General features: G+C 34.1%; 3 protein-coding genes across 7 annotated transcripts in view; 2 read left to right on the top strand and 1 right to left on the bottom strand.

The window, feature by feature from the left end:
• Positions 1–8,060, top strand: part of LOC144973146 (cilia- and flagella-associated protein 184-like) — a 37,081-nt gene extending 29,021 nt beyond the window's left edge. For both annotated transcript variants that reach the window (XM_078915249.1, XM_078915250.1), the window contains exons 8-12: positions 925–1,118; positions 4,969–5,088; positions 5,693–5,785; positions 7,041–7,178; positions 7,716–8,060. In XM_078915249.1, coding sequence (XP_078771375.1) covers positions 925–1,118; positions 4,969–5,088; positions 5,693–5,785; positions 7,041–7,178; positions 7,716–8,009 — 839 coding nt within the window. In that variant the 3' untranslated portion in view covers positions 8,010–8,060. The remainder of the gene's footprint in view (positions 1–924; positions 1,119–4,968; positions 5,089–5,692; positions 5,786–7,040; positions 7,179–7,715) is intronic.
• Positions 8,061–9,611: 1,551 nt separating this feature from the next.
• Positions 9,612–18,802, bottom strand: LOC144973149 (uncharacterized). The gene is made up of 2 exons (XM_078915262.1): positions 18,295–18,802; positions 9,612–17,352 (listed from the first exon to the last, which is right to left on the bottom strand). Exons 1-2 carry the CDS (start codon positions 18,661–18,663, stop codon positions 17,158–17,160), a joined length of 564 nt encoding a protein of 187 aa, XP_078771388.1. The 5' UTR covers positions 18,664–18,802; the 3' UTR covers positions 9,612–17,157.
• A 625-nt stretch (positions 18,803–19,427) lies between these two features.
• LOC144973143 (uncharacterized) overlaps positions 19,428–21,415 on the top strand; it is a 36,933-nt gene continuing 34,945 nt past the window's right edge. Inside the window, exon 1 of one of the 4 annotated variants that reach the window (XM_078915242.1) lies at positions 19,428–19,618. The gene's annotated coding sequence lies outside the window, so the exon portion shown is untranslated. Of the gene's footprint in view, positions 21,126–21,415 lie in introns of all 4 variants that reach the window. The other 3 variants (XM_078915244.1, XM_078915243.1, XM_078915245.1) reach the window with 3 other exon arrangements.

The following is a 21,415-nucleotide window of genomic DNA, read 5'->3' as shown; positions in this document are numbered from 1 at the left end:
ATAACATAGTAGCATGACACCATTTGAAGCTGCTGCCTCTTCCGTCGGCGCACGGCGTTTAGACCCAGACTTGACTTTCAGACCTCCAGGCTTGTCACATGAATACAAAAAAACCCGACCGCCGTAGGCCAGGCCTGCAAGCCCGGGTCTACGATATAGACCGGGCCTATATGAGGCTGCTCATATGAATTAGGCTCATATCATAGAGCTCTTGACTTGACTTAAGGCCCTGCCACTGAATAGCCGACACACTTTTCAGGCTGGGCTGCTTTTAGTATTGTTAAGGTGGCAAATTTCCATTCCCGTTGTTTTGTTGCACATTGTCGGATTTTCCAAGATCTTGAATTGAAACTGTGGCCAACATGTTTGAGGTCACGGCTTAATATTCTAACTCGGATGTTCTTGGTCGACCTATTTGGTTTTTGTTCTTGTGATTGAAATAGTAAACCATCGATTTGTTGCTCGAGGTTCATCTTGTCTTAGAATGTAGCTGAAAAGTCGTAGCCTGATCGGTTGGATTGTGAGAGATAGTGGTGTTTCTTTGGTTTTGCGGTATTGAGATTTGTTTGATTTTCTGGTTGGGTATTTTATTCCGATGGACGTTGTCTAAATATATGGTATAGGATATATATATATTATATATATTTATAATATAATATATACATATATATATATAATATATACATCGCGATTACCATTATAGTTGTCGTAATAATGATCAAGTATAATATCGCAACTGTCGTTTATAATAATGTGTTAATACCTTTGAAATATTTAATTAAGTGAAATCAAACCTGTATGATATCGGCGAAAGCCTATAATTAAATTGAATTGAATCTGTTTTATTTAGCATGAATACAATTGTTATATGTCCATTTCAATTGATGTTTTGAACAAAGGTCATCCGTATTCTTACCCTAAAAGTTCAGTTTCAGGATTTGCAAGAGCAGCTAAAAAGTGATATAGAGCGGTCAGCGGAAATAGTGAAACTTGCGGCCGATTATGCCTTTGCTAAAAAACGCATCGCCGATAGAGGCAAAATGAAATTTCTGGACCATAAGAAGCAAGTGACACTCGGTGCATGGGGCAGACAAACGGGCAAACCGCTTCCTGCTAAGGTAAGATGATCAATTTGTGATTACAAAAGTGATAAAACAAATAATTCTAAAAAAGTCAATGTAATGAAAAAGAATAACTGTTTACTTGGATATATTTGTCGGGCACACCAAAGAGAGTTCTAAAAGGCTTGATAGAGCACTTGCATCACAAGTAAAGGGACCGGTATCGATGCGGGTGCAGTCGAGTTCTTTTCAGAACCTTTTATCCATGCCACTAAATTGGATCTTCAATAAGAAATTAAAAGATGATTTTGATTTTGTAGAAGACTGTGACGAGCGATTTTCTTTCACTGCGTGTTTCTTTATCATTCGTCAGCGTCTCGGTTCAAAACCACTTCAAACCTAGTGGACGAGACATATATTTGATCAACACCTCCATTAAAAATACTCAAACACGGACAGCCTTTCTCCAATAAAGCCCCAAATCTTTCTAACGGAAATTTTGGTCGTTAGGTGGGGAAACATTTCCATTGTATAACGGAACATTCACTTTCAGCTTAAGGCTTATTTACTTGTTCAAATTGTCTGCCCATTGTATTCATGCCACCTGCTAATTACCTTTTCCAAACAAGTCGCCATCGTGCATATGCCCTGAGGTCCTTGTCTCGTTCAAGAGTAGCTAAAATTACAATTAAGGTCTAGCTCTCCGGTAATTATCCGTTATTCTTTCTTACCAACGCATCTGGATATCATTGGCTATCTAAAACAGGAAATTCTTCTGATTGGCTATTTTCGTTTCACAAAACCAAATTCATATCTGAATCTAATCACACACACGCGAAGAAGCCCAAAAGAAAAGAGCTATCTTTCCAATTTCAAACTTGTAAAAGTTTGTCTATCTCGGCTGGAGGTAAAATGAATTATTGGTTAACATTCAAAGTGGAACGAGATATTACTGTGAATTCAATTTAATCTAGCATTACTATTATAGTTGTGTATATATTTTAATTGTGCTATTCCATGGATGTTCGTCCTGGCCATTTTCCTGGTCCTTTTCCGTGTCGTTGGAGCACCCAGTTGTGCCGAATCCCTGCATCCCAGTCCTTGAACAGCGGTAAACCCCTGATGTCAGCCTAACTACAACACACTGTTGTGATGTCCAGAGAACTCTGCAAAGCAGGCGCCAACCCTGGAACTAGCTGATACATTTGCCTCAGTCAAGCAAGCCGGCGGGATAAAGATAAGCCAAACGGGCTTATACCATTTTCAAATGTATTTTCCACAGACACATATGATTATATCAAAGCAAACAAATAAATATATAATAGATTAGATCCACTCAATTAGAGCTATTCTTCTTGATATTAAATAAATACTTATTCTTTCTATCTTTTCCTGTAACAATCTAATTAAACTTTATGTATAGAATTGTTATTATTGCATTGGGCGTTACTATTGTCTTGACTCACTTGTTATTAATACAATTAAGTTATAAGGGACCCTAAGGCAATTCTTAATCACCCCTAGATTAAACCTGAGCCGTTTTGATATAGGTTGTGAATGGTGCAGCTGGTAACGAGAGCCATAGCGCGCATGCTAGTTCGAATCCAGACCATTGAGCTATCGGTTGGACTCGATCCCACAAATTAACACACAACCCGCCACAAAGACATCAGTCTTCTATCGGATACATGGCAACAAATGCAAGACAGACAAAATTAACGATCTTAAAGCAATTGCTAAATCAACCTAAAAATAAATATAAGGAAAACAAAAACCAGGAGATTCCAAATCATAAGCAAAAATCGTTTTCATCTTGGCTGGCAAAAATTAAATGTCACCCAATTTACTTATCTAGGGAGAATAGTAGACAAGAGGGAGGAGCAGATGCTGACAGAATTACTAAAAATAGACAGGCATTTGCAATGCTAAAACAATTATGGCGAAATGAGAACACTCATGCCAACACACAATAACAAGGTTTTTAATATCAGCGTGAAATCTGTCTTACTTTATGGGGGAAAAAACAGGGTGTCAGAATAAGACCAGGAGCATAAACTCTCGGTCTTCCTTGGAATAGACCTAAAGTCAAATTTCCCAATGGGGACGAATAAAGGGAATTTATTTAATTTTTATTTGTTTTAACTTTTTCTCCGACGAATTCTGAACATCAGATGGGAAGATAAGATCTCAAATGACGCCTTAATGGGAACGGCGTAACCAGATACCTATCACAACCTCAGTACAATCAAGGAAATGGAAATGGGCTGGGCACACAATGAGACGAAGGGAAGATGACAACATTACGAAGAAAGTATTGGAATAGAATCCAAAAAGTCAACTGAAAAGAGGCAAATCACCAACAAGCTTGGCTGCGTATTTTGGACAGCGATCTGAAAATCATCAAGCAAGGTGATATGGGGTGAAGTAAAGAAGGTGTTCCAAGACGTCCCAAGAATGGGATCCTAAGTGTAAGGGAAGCCCTATACTCCAGAGAAATAGGTCAAGTAAGTCTATGCATGCAGAAGTTATTGGGTAGTTGGGTCTGTAAGATCGGGAGAAAAGTTTGCGATAGAGGTCGTCAAATTGTTCATTCATGTGACCTATCGCGTCTATTTGGTATTATGTCGGAGTGAACTCGGTGAACAAAATTGAATTTGAGATATAAATGATCAGAACTAGTAAATTCATCTTTTTTGAGAGTTAGTGACATAATATAAATTTTCCTGAATAAAGGCATTCATCCGAATTCAAATATTTTAAGTTCAGCTGAAAAAAAAATAATATAAAATTTGGGGTCCGATAGCTCAGTCGATAGAGGACGCGCTTCACACGCAAGGGACCGAAATCGACTCCGGGTGATTGAGTAGCTGGGTATGTTAGATCTGACGAAAAGTACTTAGCGATAGACAAGCGTCTTATACCGAAGGTATATCACACAATTGCTATTGTCCATTTCACTCTATAGAAACTGTGAGACTAATTGCTCTTAAGGACTACTTACTTTTAAAATCAATTTTTAAACACCATGTTCACCCGACATTATACCAATTTTGAGACTATTGAGACAAATGAGTTGCTGGATCTTCATTGATTTGGTTAGCTTATTAGTTTTCATAAAGACGTGAAAAGGTGTGAATAATGAAGTACCAGGCAAAGAATAATAAAAAGAATTATTTTAACATTTCACCAGCGAGCTTTCCTTGACAAGGGATCCCAACCTCACACCTGATAATCAGACTTGCAACCATTAAACCAGAAAGGTTACCCGATACTTGGAACATGTCAATGCTGATATTTTTCACAAAGAAAACGGATGCTCCACAATAATCTCCGTTGAGCACGTTTGCAAACAAACACTGAATAATTTTCAGACTTGTGCCTTCCGCCTTTCACAGGAACCGACTCTCAACATTTTTACTTTCATATTACAACTAAAACAAAACAAAATAGTTTTTAAAAAAAGAAAATAAAAGAAAGAAAGAAAAAAAAAAAGAAACTATAGAATTAATAAGAACCCCACTAAAAAGACACCACCGAAATAAAACAAGACAACCCCCCCCCCCCCCCCACCAAAAAAAAATTAAACAAAAAAAAAAAAACCCAACAAAAAACAAACACACAAAGAAAAACAAAAAACAAACACACAAAGAAAAACAAAAAACAAACAAACCAAAACTTAAATAAAAAAAGACAAACAAACAACAACAACAATAACAACAAAACAACAAGAAAGAAAATATAACATTAATAACAACCCCTCCAAAAACCAACACCGTAAGAAAACTTGACAACACCATAAAAAAAAAAGAAAAAAGAAAAGTAAAAGCAAAATACAAACCCAAACACCTTTCATGTTCCAAAGAAAATTAAATCCTCCGAGTTGTGTAAATTATTTGAACGCTTTCAGGACGTGGAGATGGCTGTGTTCAAAGAGGAACAAAAAGAAATCGAACTGACAACGGCGAGATTGGAACATTTAATGTTGAAATATACATTGGAGAGGCGGCAACGGGAATTGAAGAAAAGGGTGAGGGTTGAATAATAAACTATATTTTATGTTGCTTTTGTAATGTATTTTATAATATAATATCTTGCTTGGAATATCATGGAAATAATAAAAAAAACGGAGCTCAGACATACGTTCGATAGCCATATTCATCAAACATTAAGTAAGTTTTAACATACAGTTCAGTGTGTGTTTTTTTCCTACCTACCCGATAAAGAATTTAAATAGCTTAAAAACTAGAAATGATAGAAACATCTAGTTTTTTGCATAATTTTTCATTACTATTAAAGTTTTTTTGTTGTGAAATTTCAGGAAGATGCTGTAAGCCATTACGGTCGCGCTTTTGTAAAAAGGAAAACATTTCACTCAATCGATTTTTGACGCGTTTTTATTTTTCTTCCAATGCTTGCGTCAAAAAATCGCTTGAGTCAAATGTATCCTTTTTTTATAAAGAGCACGAATGTATTGTAATGGCTTATAGCATTTTCATTAAATTTGCCACCACAAAAAAACTTGAAAAGTGATGAAAAAACTATGCAATAAATTTTAAAATAGTCTGGTCAAAATGAATAATGTGTTAATCAGATCACGATAGAATATGTATTTCTATTTCTATTCAAAACAGGAAGAATTTACGGATGGCCTCCAGCTTTTTGATTTTGAACTTCTCAAGATTGAAAACGAGACCTGCAACGAAAAAATTGAAGAGAAAAACGAGGTAAGTTATCTTTAAAAATGTTTTTTTCATATTATACGATTCAAAAGTTATACAATCTATTCTTTTAAAAAAAATAGTATTGGGGGTTAACATTGTTCCGTACAGCCCATGTTAAGTTTTTGTCAACGAGCACGGAATTACTGGCAAATCTAAAAGTTATAAAACTATTTGACAAAGATTAATATAGGAGTAACTTGCAACCCTTAGAAAAAAATTAAGGGTAAATCTATCACCCGTTGACTCATATAGTTATTTAGAATATTTGCTGGGCCATAATAATTGGTCCACCCTCATGGCAGATTCATTTGCACGCACTTACAAATTTTATTACCGAACTGATTTTATTGTTGATGGCTCCAAAAAGTCCATCGATCTTGTTAATTTTCACAATAAAGTAGTATACTAATTAAAATAGACAAGCACCTGTTTGTAATAGTAATAGCCTTTATTTCTCCGGAAATATTGCGGATTCTCCAAAAGTGATAAAAAAATAATAACTGATAGACTTGTGTCTCAAAAACGTTTAGAACAAAAAAAAACAAAAAAAATTGCCCTCACCAATTTTCAAAACCAGAAACTAAAAGAGCGTTGAATCGAAAAGTACACTTAAAAATTGTCTAATACAATGTTGCAAACATACAAAATCTTATATATGTACACTTGTAAAACATTATTAATCTAAAGTTCAAAAACTGCAATGATTGTTTCAGGTAAGACAAGAAAACGCTTTTTCAAACCATTACATGGCAATCTGTTATTCTTAAAATTATAAGAATATGATCAACGGCAAACAAAACCATTTACATCTCTTTTTGGGATATGTTATAATCACACACTACACACCGCGAGTAAGGTCAACATAATAATAACTACATACTTCCATTTACAATCCATTATTTTGTAGGAACACATCTAATATAATATAATGTGATAGCAGCAGGAATTCACTTTACATGAGTATTGAGAGATAATGTTACCATGGAGCCTTTTTAAAGGTTTCATTCCCGCCACTTTTAACCAATTGGGGTTAACTCCGATCATTATATTACTTGTGCTGCGTGCTGGTTCAACAACAACAAACATTTATTTTAGTATCGCGATCAACTGTAATTTCTAGCAGTTACTTTCAAAATATATATTATATTTCTTTGTCTCATATTTTATTGAATAATTGAATATTCTTTTCTTTAATTCAAATCAACTTTGATGGGCAAACTTTGAAGGGGGTGACTTCACTTTCTTTCCATTCCTTTAGGAACTTCATAAGCTGCGAAAGAAAAACTCGAGCACCATCCAGATTCTGACGCATTTAAAAGAAAAGCTTAAGTCCGTTCAAAGAGAAAACATAGCAAAGAAAACGTCTTTAAAAGACGTAGAAGTTGATCTGTGTCAGGTCAGTAATTGTATAGACACAAAACCAATTATTCTTTTTTAAACAAGCATATGACAGAACAGATAGAATCTGACTAATTAAGAGTTCAACAACTTTGTACCTTAAAAAAAAATTAGAATAAAAATTCCAAAACAGACAGTAAACAGGACTTAAGTGGGCCCCAACTATCAGGTAAGGAAATATTCGGCGCGCGCCCATCGACCATTTACTTAAAACGCTTATTTAAAACTGACATAAAAAATGTTAACTTCATTTTGGAAATGTTTGTTTTTACAAAAACATTTTACAGTCTATTATTCTCCGGTAAATTTTATAAAAGGTAAATATATGAAGACGATCATTTAAAAAAAAAAATATTTGTTTTTTTTTTTTTTTGGGGGGGGGGGGTAATTCTTTTTTTTTTTTTTTGTTGTTGCAAAAAGTGTTTTTAATGGATGTTCTCTCAAGTACAAGTTGTATGCTCTTATCTAGTCTGTGATTACGTTCTATATCCATTTCCATCATTTTATTTCTTTTCTTTTAAAAAATATATTTTAGAGTAGGCAAGTCTTGTCCAAAACAAAAGAGGCACGTGACGTCCTCCGTAGAGACAACATGAAACAGCGTCACCAAAGTGGTTTGATGAGCCACGGTTATCTGCTGCGGGACCTGGAAGAATCAGTAGACAAGAAGTTAATTCTCAACGAGAAGCTCAAGGAGCTCAAGGAGAAGCATGGGATTCTTCTTCTGGAGTGTGCCAAGATCAAGCAAAATATCGAAAGGATCGAACAATACAATAGAGCATTCTATGCCAATTCTAGTCCGGGGCTCAAGAAAGTTGGAAAAAGATAATATGTGTAAAGAGGGAAAAGATTTAGGAATAGGAAAAATGTTTCATTCATAAAAAAGGCTGGAAAACAACATAAAAATACTATATATATATATATATATATATATATATATATATATATATATATATATATATATATATATATATATAATGCGCATATCAATTTTTATAATAATCATTTATGATTTGTTACGTTGAAATACGTGAAATACTGGCTTCTCGATTATTTTTTAAAGTTTCATAAATTATTATAATTAAAACGCATAATCTCTCATCTTCCGTTCTCTCTCTCTCTCTCTCTCTCTCTCTCTCTCTCTCTCTCTCTCTCTCTATATATATATATATATATATATATATATATATATATTTATATTATATATATATATATATATTATTATATATATATATTATATATATATATATATATATATATTATATTATATTGTGTCATGTGCTTCATAAATAGCCGAATGGCTCTTGATAAAAAAAAAATGACATGAAGTCTCTTTGGAGGTTAGCACATTAGAGAGGACTTTATTTTAAAAACATTTCCTTTTATACTCAAAAAGGGAAAGTTTCATAGATTATTATAATTAAAACGCATAATCTCTCATCTTCCCGTTCTCTCTCTCTCTCTCTCTCTCTCTCTCTCTCTCTCTCTCTCTCTCTATATATATATATATATATATATATATATATATATATATATATATATATATATATATATAATATTGTATCATGTGCTCCATAAATAGCCGGATGGCTCTTGATAAAAAAAATGACATGATGTCTCTTTGGAGGTTAGCACATTATTTTAAAACATTTCCTTTTTTACTCAAAAAGGGAAACAACTATAAACGACAAGGGCAATGTACTAACAATAATATAGGTAACAAAACATAAAAGAATAGGGTCTTATAAGGGGACATAATTCATGACAGACTAACTCAAGGGAAATATTAAATGATTATCTTCCTTTGGTCAATAATTATTTTAAGTATAAATAAAAGTCAATCATTACATTCCTTCGAGTGGGAATCAACAATAATGAGGAACATTTTGCTAAGGAATGGACCAGCTAAGTCCATATGTATCCTTTCCCAAGGCTCAGTTGGCCATACCCAAGGGTGTAATGGCGCCTTTGGTGGCTGCCTGCCATGCAATTGGCATTTGTAACAGGATTTTACAATTTGTTTAATGCCTGCAATACCCACATGCGTGTCATAAAGTAGTTTGAAAACATCACATTGTAAGCTGTTTGGTATGATTACTCTTGTCCCCCACAGTAAGCAGTTGTTATCAACACTCAGTTCTGGTTCACGAACTTTGAATGGTTTTAGGTTCTCACTTACTGTGTTATCACTCCACCCAAACATAACATTTTTGTACACTTCTTTTAGTACTGGGTCTTTCATAGTTCCAGCGCTTATTTGTTCTGTAGTGATTGGAAGCTTATCGAGCAATCTGAATAGCGACTCTATTTCAATTGGAGTGTTCGTGATAGTTGTTTCATTTAGTGGCAGTCTGCTTAATGCATCTGCATTATTGTCATTTCATATGCTCCATAACTAGCCGGCGGATAAAAAAAAATGACATGAAGTCTCTTTGGATGTTAGCACATTAGAGAGGACTTTATTTTAAAAACATTTCCTTTTATACTCAAAAAGGGAAACAACTATAAACGACAAGGGCAATGTAAACAATAATACATATGGGTAACAAATACAATTAACATAAAAGAATAGGGTCTAATAAGGGGACATAATTCATGACAAACTAACTCAATGAAAATATTAAATGATTATCTTCCTTTGATCATTCCCACGATAAATATATAAAGTATTATTAATAAAAGTCAATCATTACATATTGCTATAACGCTATCGTAAAATCGGGTTTTCCCCATATCGAAGGGGTAAAATAATAATTATTTTTGAACTTAGAATTTCTTTAAAAGAGGCATTTTCCCCATTGCATAACAAGGTAAAGAGGAGAAGCTACTTGAAGCTAATTTTGAGCTTAGATTTCCCGACGAGACAGCAGAAAACTTCTTAGATTGTTTAGACAGAGAAATGTCCACAACACAGGAAGTAATGAAATGCTTTGGTCACTGTGGGTGCAAAGTAGGTGCCAGGAAATAAAATTTTTAAAAACATCACAAATGACCATATTATTGTCAATACGATCAATGTTTAACTTTTCGTTAAAAACTAACTTTCAATTGTTGTCTCAGTAAGTTTCAATGTATATATATACATATGTATACATACATATATCTTGTTTGTCACTTTAAAGGAAAATAAACTGTTGAAGTTATTATAATATACCATTTAAAACTTATGATTCATTTCGTTTTCAGTAGAGTTTTTCTATCTATGCGGTAGGTGATGGATTAGTGAACGTATAAAAAAAATGAAATAAAAATGGATATGACCAGCAGTGATTGGAATTCTTTTTGTCTTAGTCTTTCAGAGCCAAAAGATTCATGTAGCCGGAGTTTATTCCGTTTTCAGAAGAGATAAACGGACAAAGACAATTATTGCTTGCTATCCATTGGCCATGATACTAGATTATTCAAATTGCCTACTTTCTGTCAAATCTGAAAGACCCAGCTATAATGCTGGCTGGAAAGAGGGGTCAGAGGAAAATCTTGACTGCACCCAGAACAGATGACGGTATCTTTTCTTCCGAGTCTAGTGGTCTTACGACTGATTTATCTTGACCCCTTAACAAATTCAAAAGTCGAAAGTCAACTTCAAATCTTTTACTTTTAAGTAAAGTTTATTTCGGCTGATATGTGTCGATTGTATTGATTGTTGTTTTTGTTATACATTGTACTCAGTGACGGATAGGCTATTCTTTTTTTTCTTTTCTTATACTAATTGTTACCCATTTGGCTGCTTTTACGTCGTTGTCAGGTGCTCTTGAGTTGCGTATTATCCTGAACTTGAGCTTTTATATAGCGCAATATCCACTAAATGTGCTCAAAGCGCTTTACATGGGGTCCCTGGTCAACAGCAAAATTTAACATGTAGGACGGGACATAACGCCTATTAGGCGATTTTATTTGTTTTTGTTTTTAAGGGTTTTGTTTTACGGCGCTTGCAACACATTAAGGTCATATCAGCGCCAGTAAAAAGGAAGAAAATGGGATAGTAAAAAGTTCTAGAACTACAATTAAAGCACAAAAGAAAAGGTAAGACAAAGGGGAATTGGTTCAAATAGGCAACAGATGTAGATTCCAAGAGCACACCGCCAAAGTACTTAGTTTGAGATCACCTAAAAGTCTCATCCAGACACAAGCACAGGTCCCAACTAAAAGGAATACACTCAAATGTTTACCAATCATATAATTTAATACGTAAACTAAACATAATACAATGCATAACAGAGAGATGATTTACAAGGAAAAAAATATCATCTCCCAAAACTATAACTATACATTCGACTGTTTCCCTCCCAGCCAAGGAACTCCGGCAAGGATCAGGACAAAACTATGAAATCTCATTCCAAGATAATGACAGGAAACAATTGGAAAACGGGTATGGGGGATAGAAGACACAGCATGTACCTCCCTGCCCACTATGGGAGGTCAGGATCCCCACCCAGTTAGGCGATTTTACAATTTTTCGGAAAAAGACAACACTGTTCAAGGCCAGGTACTCATTTTACACCTAAGTACGGTGAGAAAATGTATTCCCTTTTGGATGATAATTCCGACCAATTTCACAAAATGGTTAGACCATTAGAGAAGAAAATGTGCGACTTTGGGGTCTTGTAATATAGCACCCTTTTGATGTTTTTGTTTCTAAAGGTTTTATGGTGCTTGAAACACATTTAGGTTATATCAGTGCCAGTAAAAAGGAAGAAAATGGGATAGTAAAAAGTTCTAGAATTACAATTAAAGAACCCAAGAAAAAGAAAGACATAGGGGAACGGGGAACAAATAGGGATCAGATGTAGATTCCAAGATCATACCATTAATGCAATTAGTTTGAGATCACCTATAAGTCTCAACTGGACACAAGCACTTTATCCAACAAAGAGGAATACACTCAAATGCTTACATTATACATTCAAAATAACAAATAATAATACATAACAGAGAGATGATTTACAAGGAAAAATATATCATCTCCCAAAACAATAACTATGCATTTGACTGTTTCCCTCCCAGCCGAGGACTCTGGCCAGGGCCAGAATAAAACCAAGTCCTCTCATTCAAAGACAAATACAGAAAGCAAATTGGAAAAAAGCTATAAGGGGATAGAAGACACAGAAAGTACCACCCTGCCCACTATTGAAGTTGTTTATTTTACAATCCCCATCAGAGATCAGACATCTCAGAGAAGGAGGAAGAAAAAAAAAAAAGCCCAGGGTCTAGACAATACTATCTCAATGTAGGTCAGAAATATAAAACCGCACAGGGAGGGACACAAGACATACACAGATTATGGTAGAGGGCTATCGGAAAACCCAGCAAACGTAACAACCAACAAAGCAATAGGACTTGTCAATTTTTGTTCTCTTTAACACTTCAAACAAATTCATACATACTGTACCTATTAAAGTTAAAAATACAGGTAAGAAAATGTGTGTATGGAACAGTGCCAGACAAAGCAGAAAGAAAATTACACAAGAAAAAAAAAATCTCTAAAAAATCAACCTGCATCGAATGGGGATCGGACCTCAAATCTCCTGATTACCGGTCAGTCAGGCGTATGACCATTACACCACAGAGGTTATCCAATAGTTGGGACGATTAAATGCTTATAATTTTGATAAGGGTACGCGTTTCCGTTGTGAAGCCTCGCCTGCATCATAGTATTAAGAAACACTGAACACATTACATCGTCCAATCTATCGTCACACCTTTTTAGACTTCTATGATACACCAGTGCCTGCTTCCTAATTTGTCACTTTGATATTTTCAAAATAAAAATAGAGCATACCCAAAATGTCTTCATCCTCGTCCTATCGTGTTCAAGTTCAATGTCTGATCGATAAGAAGGCGGTCTGAGGTTTGATCCCCATTTGAGGCAGGAACGTTTTATTATTTTAAAACATTTATTTTGTTAGTTGGCATTTTTGTTTCTGCTTTGTCTAGCACTGATTTCTATAGATCTTTTCATATTTCTATTATACACCAGGGCACAAATCAGTATATATAATACTGTAATATTTGGCAGCAAAATAAATCTTAATAACATGGGTACTAGATACATACTTAATACAAATGTAGTTATAAAATAGGTATAATATAAAATCGATAATAAAACTTTCAAAAGCACTAAAAATAAAAACATTCTAAATTCAATAAAATATTTTCCTCTTATTGTGAATACAAATGCAATCTCTCATGAGGTTTTTGAAAGAGTTTGTCTGTCGTTTTCTTCTTTATTATTATTAATTATGAAAAGTTTAATAATCCAAAAGAAAATAATTTAATACCAAAAGAAATTGCACTCTCAAGATGATCCAAAGACAAGCAGATGCCTCATAGAAAAGCCGCGTCTTATCTGGTAAATGCCTCATAGAAAAGCCGCGTCTTATCTGGTAAAGAATCTAATGTCTTGACACATACACCTCGAGCGACGTGTATATATGTGCAGGTCTGATAACCAAAATTGAGGTCATATCAGCGCCATTAAAAAGGAAGAAATTGGGATAGTAAAAAGTTCTAGAATTACAATTAAAGCATCCAGGAAAAGGTAAGACAATGGGGATTTGAGCATATGTACGGGAATGAAGAAGAAGAAGAAGATCAAATATGAAACAGATGTAGATTCCAAGAGGATATTATCAAAGTACTTAGTTTGAGATCACCTAAAAGTCTCATACAGAAACAAGCACACGTCCCAACTAAGAGGGATACACTTTAATGTTTACAAATCATATATAACATGTAAACAAAACAATACAGTGCATAACAGAGACATGATTTACAAGACAAAAAATATCATAAATCATATCCCAAAACAATGCATTTTACTGTTTCCTCCCACCAAGGGTATCTGGCCTGGGCCTGGAGAAAACCAAGTGCAATCTCATTCCAAGACAAAGACAGAAAGCATGTTGGAAAACAGAAATAGGGTATAGAAGACACAGTAAGTGCCTCCCTGTACACTATGGGAGGTAAGGAACCCCACCCAGACTATAATTGTTATGTGCTCATAATTGTACTGGAAATACATAGGCCTCAATATCTCAAACTAATGCAAAATATTATTCATAACAATTATGTAAAAAAAAAAAAAAGCCCACAATTGCATTCGGTTATCAGACCTTTAAACATATGCACAAAGACCAACAACCAATGTTGAAACATTTTTCTTTTCATTTGACGGAGAAAACACTGTTTAGAATCAGCAAAGAATTGTTAAAATCATCAGTCATTTCTCTAAAGAGAACGATAAACCAGCTGTATGGTCCTCTTGGCTATTGCCTCTTTAAATTTCAAAATACACAGCTGCATAAAATGCCTTTCAATGGTTCAATTTAGACTGTCAAAATACAAATAAATACAAACTCAATCTTAGAACGAATAAATCTCTCATATTTCTTTGTTTGGCGCTTGTGATATTTTTAGATCATTTCAGGCCAGTAAATCAAAATATAAGAAGATGGGATGGTAAAAAATTGTGGCTTTAAAATTGAAAGAACAAAGAAAAAGTAAGACAAAGGGGGATTTGCACAAATATGGAAAGGAAGTAGATTCCAAGATCAAACCATCATTGTGCTTAGTTTGAGATTCCCATCCACACTCAAACACAGGATCCGGGTGAGAGGAATACGCTCCAAAGCTTACAAAATATTACTTAAAAAAAAACAAAAACAATTTAAAAAAACAAGAAAAGACAAAAAACATGTTTTTAAATAAATTGTAAGGGTTTTACGGCAGTTGCAACACATAAGGGTCATATCAGAGTAAGTAAAATGGAAGAAAATGGGATAGTAAAAAGTTCTAAAATTACAATTAAAGCGCCCAAGAAAAGGTAAGACAAAGGGGAATTGGTTCAAGTAGGAAACAGATGTATATTCCAAGAGTACACTATCAAGAGATCACTTAAAAGTCTCATCCAGACACAAGCACCGGTCCCAAGACAAAGACAGAAAGCAAGTTGGAAAACAGATATAAGGGGAAATAAGACATAGTAAGCACCTCCCTGTCCACTATGGGAGGTCAAGAACACTAAACAAAAACAAAACAAAACAAGAAAACAACCCCCCCTCTAAAAAAAACAAAAAACAAAACAAAAAAACAACAAACTATTAGTGATGATTTTCAAAGAAAAAAAATGTCATAAAATAAATAATGTCAAATTGATTGTTTCCTTCTCAGCCAAGACCACGGCAAAACCAATTAATCTCATTTCAAAACATGAACAGAAATCAGCCTGGAAAAAGAAAACAGATTCCAGGGGGATAGAAGACACAGCAAGAGTGACGTCCCCGCCCACCATTGGAAATTTAAAAAAACAAACCAATTCCATAAAGTTCTCTCAAATTCTTTAGGAAACAAAAATAAATGAAAAAAAATATATTATTGAAACAATGTTTTTCCTTCTTCTAGTAACTATGTTCATAATTGACTATTTTGAGAAAGCAAAACAAACCTCAAGCAAACAACCAAAACAAAACAATTAAAAAGCTGATTTAGTTACAATCATGCAATTTGTTGGAATAATTTTCGACAGCTCAAAACCACATATTTTGTTCATTATTTACTTCAAGAGATAATGGAATTTAAAAAAACAAACCATTAAGTATTAAAGATAAATGAGAACCGGGCATATTATTTAAATATTAAAAAAAAAACCTAATTAAAACTGAATAAATTCTACAAAGGAATACACCAGTCAATGATGGATTTATAAAGGATAAACAGTAAAAATCAAATTAGTACTAAATCAAAAAGAACTTTTAAAAATCAGATTTATTCTCTCTCTTTATGTGTGTGTGTGTGTGTGTGTGTGTGTGTGTGTGTGTGTGTGCGCGCGCGCGTATTTCCCTCTCGACAACTGAAAATTACAAAGATTAAAAAAAAAAAAAAATGGTCTTTGTCATTGTATTTTGCTCGAAACAAACCCTTGCATTGCCTCAGGCCCCTTCTTTTCATTGAATTGACATGGAAAAGGAGCTACATTCAGTTCTTGACCTTTCTATCAGTATAGATCACACATAATGGAACTGAAAAAATGCAAGTCTATACTCATAATCACATTCTGTTAACAAACATCAGGCAGCTAATTATAGAAGAATGATATAAGTTAAAACACATGTTACATTGTGGGTCTTAATCAAAGTTTCCTTGTAAAAAAGTTTCAAGAGCACTGATAAAGACAACAGAGTTTTTACAATCCCAACTTGAAACTCATTTCTGGATTTCTTTCAAAGTGCCTTCTAGCCAACCCAACTGGACTCAAACTATCCTTCCCTTTCAAAGTGTTTTCTGCTCTACCCAATTGGACTCCAATTATTCTTCCATTTTAATTGAATCTTTAAAATAACTGATCTTCTATCACAACCAATATCCCACAGACAGCCTACATCACAATACATAATTCCTCTGAATTTGGTCATGACATTGTGGAAACCTCTGCTCGCTCTCTTTCTTTATACATACAGAAAAGTATTTTGGTATGGTTATCTGAAATAACAGACCGTTTTTTTTTTCAAAACTAAAAAAAAGGTTGGTATTGATAATTCTATAAGTAAGACAATCTAAAAAGATAAAGAAATGTGAATTGGAATCGTCTCCTTTGAGAGCGGCGAAAAAAGCAGTGAATGAGTGACTGCTAACAACATCCAATATCCTCATCAATTCCATGTCACCAAATACAACTGGCCATCCTTACATCAAATACATGCATATTAAAAAAAAATAATCTTATTAAAATTGTGGTCGATAGCTAAAATGTAGCCTCAAATTATCAATGTATATTTTTTTTTCATATTCACCCCAAATATATAGAGTATTGACATCGTAAATCATCAAAAAATATCCTGATTTCAAACATTTATGTTATATCAATAGGCCTATGTTATAAATGAACATTTTCCAACACTGAATAAAAATAAATCAGAAAATGGAATCATTGATCATGATCATATTATATTAATCAAAGATAAAGTTAATCAAAGGATTTATCAGGACTGTTCCTCAAGAGCTAGCTGTTGGGCTTTTAGTTCTTCCATTTTCAACCCAATCGTCCGTAACACATCTTGCTTCTGTTCATCTGACAATTTATTCAGCAGCTCTTGATATTCCTGTAAAGTATTTGTCACACTCTCAGAAGCCTCCTCCATATCACTAGAAAAATAAACAGTTCCAGCACTCTCTCTCTGAAAAACAAACACACACACACACACAAAAAAAGACTGGGTTTAAAAGCAGATAAATCTGTTTGTCGGATCCTTCATGTGTTGTTTTGTTTCAATTTCAACTTGCAACATTTGAGGGTATATAACAATCAATTCAACATCAATTTGTTTGTTTATACTGCCAATTTTACGTTAGGATGAAAATAGATGATTTATCTTACCCTTTATTAATTGATTACATGACATTTGTGTCAATTGCTCAGTGGGACAGTGTCTCGTCTTTTTATTGTTATAAATGCAAGCTATATTCAGTGTGATCAGAGACCACATGAGTAACAATAATCATAAAGCTCTGGCCAAGGCATTGTGTCCTTGGTTAGGGTAATGTAATTCTGCTCAGGTGTGAATGAGTACCTGGCTATGGGCACTGCCAGATATTGCTAAATTGCTAATACCAAAAAAAAAAAAGAAAAAAAAGAAGAAATAAAAAAAAAAAAAAAGAAAAAAAAAAAAGAAACCCGAACAAAACAGCAAAAACGAGCCAAACAAACGAAAATAATAATAAATAAAAGGAAATAAAAAGACGCCTAACAAATATGATGCTCCAAAATTCCATACATTTATTGTATAGTTGTCAGAAACTTTAAAGAAATCTTCTAGATTGGGTCAATTTGGCATATTCTGTCTTGGTGTGGTTCTTAAACGCAATTCGGCGTGCATAAAAATAAAAATCGACAACAGAAAGGTAAGCTTACTACAGTATATGCCGTGTCAGTGTAAGGGGAGTCAGAAGTCAGTGAGCGTCCCTGGACATTCTTCTTATACTATCTTGCTCTTTTAATGTACAAATCATCCTCTTGAGCTGATAGACAAGTCTAGAAGATGGAAACCCTAGTGTATTTTAGACTTTAAGTCTTGAGAGTTAATTATTTAACTTAGAAATACAAAAACAAAACAACTTACCGCATCTTGAAGAAGCTCTCTTGCGTCCATAAACTGATCAGTGAGATGATCAATTGCTTTTTTCAAGTCACTCTTTGAAAGAGCACTTGTGGCTGGTGTTTTCGATGAAAATGTCTGAAATAGGAATGGGCCTTTTAGTGATGTCATGTTTCTGCCGAGCCCATCAATAGGCTTAAAATATTTGTATTGGACCTCAAAGAGGAGTCCACCAGCTTGGCAGCAGTAATGCATGGGACGTAATCTAGTGACATTTGCAGTTACGAAAATATTTCTCAAGTATCCTCCCTTTTTATAGTCTGGTGCTTTATCGACGTTGTGGCAATTTCTAAAGAATGTTGAAAACCCCCGTGGTAATCTTGATGTGGACATGTGTGTCTGGATGTCTGTGTTGCAACACTAGCTAACTTAATGACGATAAAAAGAACGAAGTAAAGAAGTTTTCATTGCCTACGTTTTCACAACAGAAACCCAACAATGTTTTTGTTTTTCCATTAACCACGAGAGTAGGGCTGGGCGGGTACTCGGGTACCCGCGAGTACCCGCGGGTAACAAAGTTAAACCGGGTACTCGGGTCAAAGGGGCGGGTAACGGGTACCCGCTACAACAAATGGAAACCGAACTGAGAGTGATAATTTTTGGCGGTTTTAATATTTTTGAACAAAAATTGGAAATAATATAATTTTATTTACATATTTACATTTACATGAAATTTTTTCAAAAGATTTTCCTACTGTATTGTTCAATTACATTGATTTTTTTGTTTTATTTGTTAACACACATTTGATTCAATTTTGGAATCAATAGGTTAAGACTATATTATATTAGTTCTTATCTTTTAAAGGAATCTCAGGTATTTTTATTTTATTTATTATTTATTATTTTTTTTTCATTGTAGTTAATTATCTTTGTTTCTTACTTCAGTTTCGCTCCATTTGTTGTAACAAATAATAAATTAATTTAAAAAAGACCCCCCCCCCCCCCCCCCAAAAAAAAATAATTTTGGGACAAAAGTCACTCCTGCCACGGGTACCCGCGGGTACCCGGGTAATCAGACCACTACCCGGGTATTACCCGGGTAATGATTTGGGCGGGTAATCCCAGCACTACACGAGAGAGAATGCCCGTATTTTTACGACTCTTAGCGCAAGACCGGAAGTAGATTTAGTCGTGTCTTCTGAAATTTGTTTCTGTTTCTTGTACCTGTGGATTGCTGGGTTTGTAAAACGCGTAAAATTTTGTGGCCGGTTTGTGTTTTTGTCAGATTGTTTCATATTTATTTGAAAATTTAAATAAACAGTTTGGATATCAAATTTGCCTTTAAAACGTATGTATATTATGAAAAATAATGTTTAGATTTTTAACGGTCACAAGTAAACTCTCTTTCTTTGTTGATAAATCATAAACATTCCTTCATTTCCCTGACCGTGCTGTCACACGGAAAACGTGGGTAATGAAGGTCTGAATCTCATTCTTGTCGTCGTGTTATTAAACTGAATTATTAGCATTACCATCATAATTTTTTGGATTTTTTTAAAAGGTTGATTTCGTTAATAATTTTATCATATTTTCATATATTTGTTCGTGAGGTAACTTTTTAACCTTATATTTAGAAAGTTATTTCTTTCCCTTTCACTTTCAGTTCAGTTTGTTTTCATTTGCCAGCAACCCATTTTTTTCACCAAAATAAAGAATAGTAAAACAATAAAAATTTCAAAATATCCCAGTAAATGTGATATGAAGCAGGCCTAATTTTAGTTTTGTGTTAGAGTTGATTTAGTTCTCGTGATCATTGCATTGTCATTGTGATTGTGATGTGGTTGACAGTGACAGTGACAGGGCCGTGGCCGTGTGTATGTGTAGTGTAGGTAGACTGGTACTGGTACAGAGTTGCGTTGAGAGAACATCTTTTTTTGAAAGAGATGCTAGACCAAGGAGCTTTCGGAAGGCCTCCCTCTTAAATAAAGCGACTGCTGAACGACAATCAGAGGCCAATGTCAGTGTGGGATCTAAACCAGAGAGGGTTGCCTCAACAAGACATTCTCTCAATATTAGTATTAGAAACGAACCAACTTTCTCAGTCCATATATCTGCATACGGGAAATTCCACGAAAATGTCAACCGAAGGGGTGTTTTACAAATTCTTAAGAACATGTTAAAATTTGGTACCAATTTGTTGGAAAATCATTCAGGATTATGAATATAAGGATATTTCGTGCATATTTGTGGTACAGGATGCTTATTGTAGCTTTATGTAAGGGTATCCCCTATTTGAAGAACGAAAAGAATATTTTCTCAATATTATAAATCTTGCAACTTCTACAAAATTATAGCCACCTTTGCTGTTGTTTATTGATATTAAAACAATTATAAGTATCAGGAACCTATATAAACATTCAAATTTACGATTTTAATGAAATGTCGTCCTCATCTGTCGTTTTAATGACCTTGGGAAATTGTATGTCAGTCCGTTACCATTAAAACAGTATTTTTTCATCTACGAAAGATGTGATTGTTGTACAGACTCACTATTTCAGATTTTCTGTTCTTACATGAAAGGCTTTAGCACTGTAAGATGATTTTTCAAGAAATTTATCATTTAAGGTACTTTTGTTGGGTAACGGACTGACATTTTTTAGGGTAACGGACTGACAGTAACAGACTGACTAATTCTATTTTAATTCAAAGACAATATATAAAAGTTGTTTTTTTAAGTCTCAAGAGTAATGTCCACTCCAATGTGTTTCAACTGATCAGGCAACCATTTTATAAACATTTGGATCATAAAATTTCAAACACTGGTCTTCAACATCAAGCCTGCTATTTTTCAATAGGTAAGTTGAATCTTTTAAAGCTTGTGAATCTTTTGATCACTTGAAGATTTTTGCTATGTTTGAATTGAGGGGAAAACACTGTTTATTGTTCTATAATATCCTTATGACAATTGAGCCAGTAGTAGTCTTCTGTTAAAGTAGGGGCAAGAAGCCCTGGGAGAAAAAAAAAGAAATCAAACATTTAAATTAATGTGAAAAACTTTTGAGTCATTGAGGCTTTAAATGTAGTGGGTCAACAAGCTGTTAAGCTGTGTATAATGTCAATATTTTAGTTGTTACAAAGTAATGTG

The sequence above is a fragment of the Berghia stephanieae genome, chromosome 5, assembly GCF_034508935.2.
Source record: "Berghia stephanieae isolate SIO BIC M18660-M18661 chromosome 5, UCSD_Bste_1.3, whole genome shotgun sequence".
NCBI lineage: Eukaryota > Metazoa > Mollusca > Gastropoda > Nudibranchia > Aeolidiidae > Berghia > Berghia stephanieae.
This window is presented reverse-complemented; position numbering and strand designations above follow the sequence as displayed.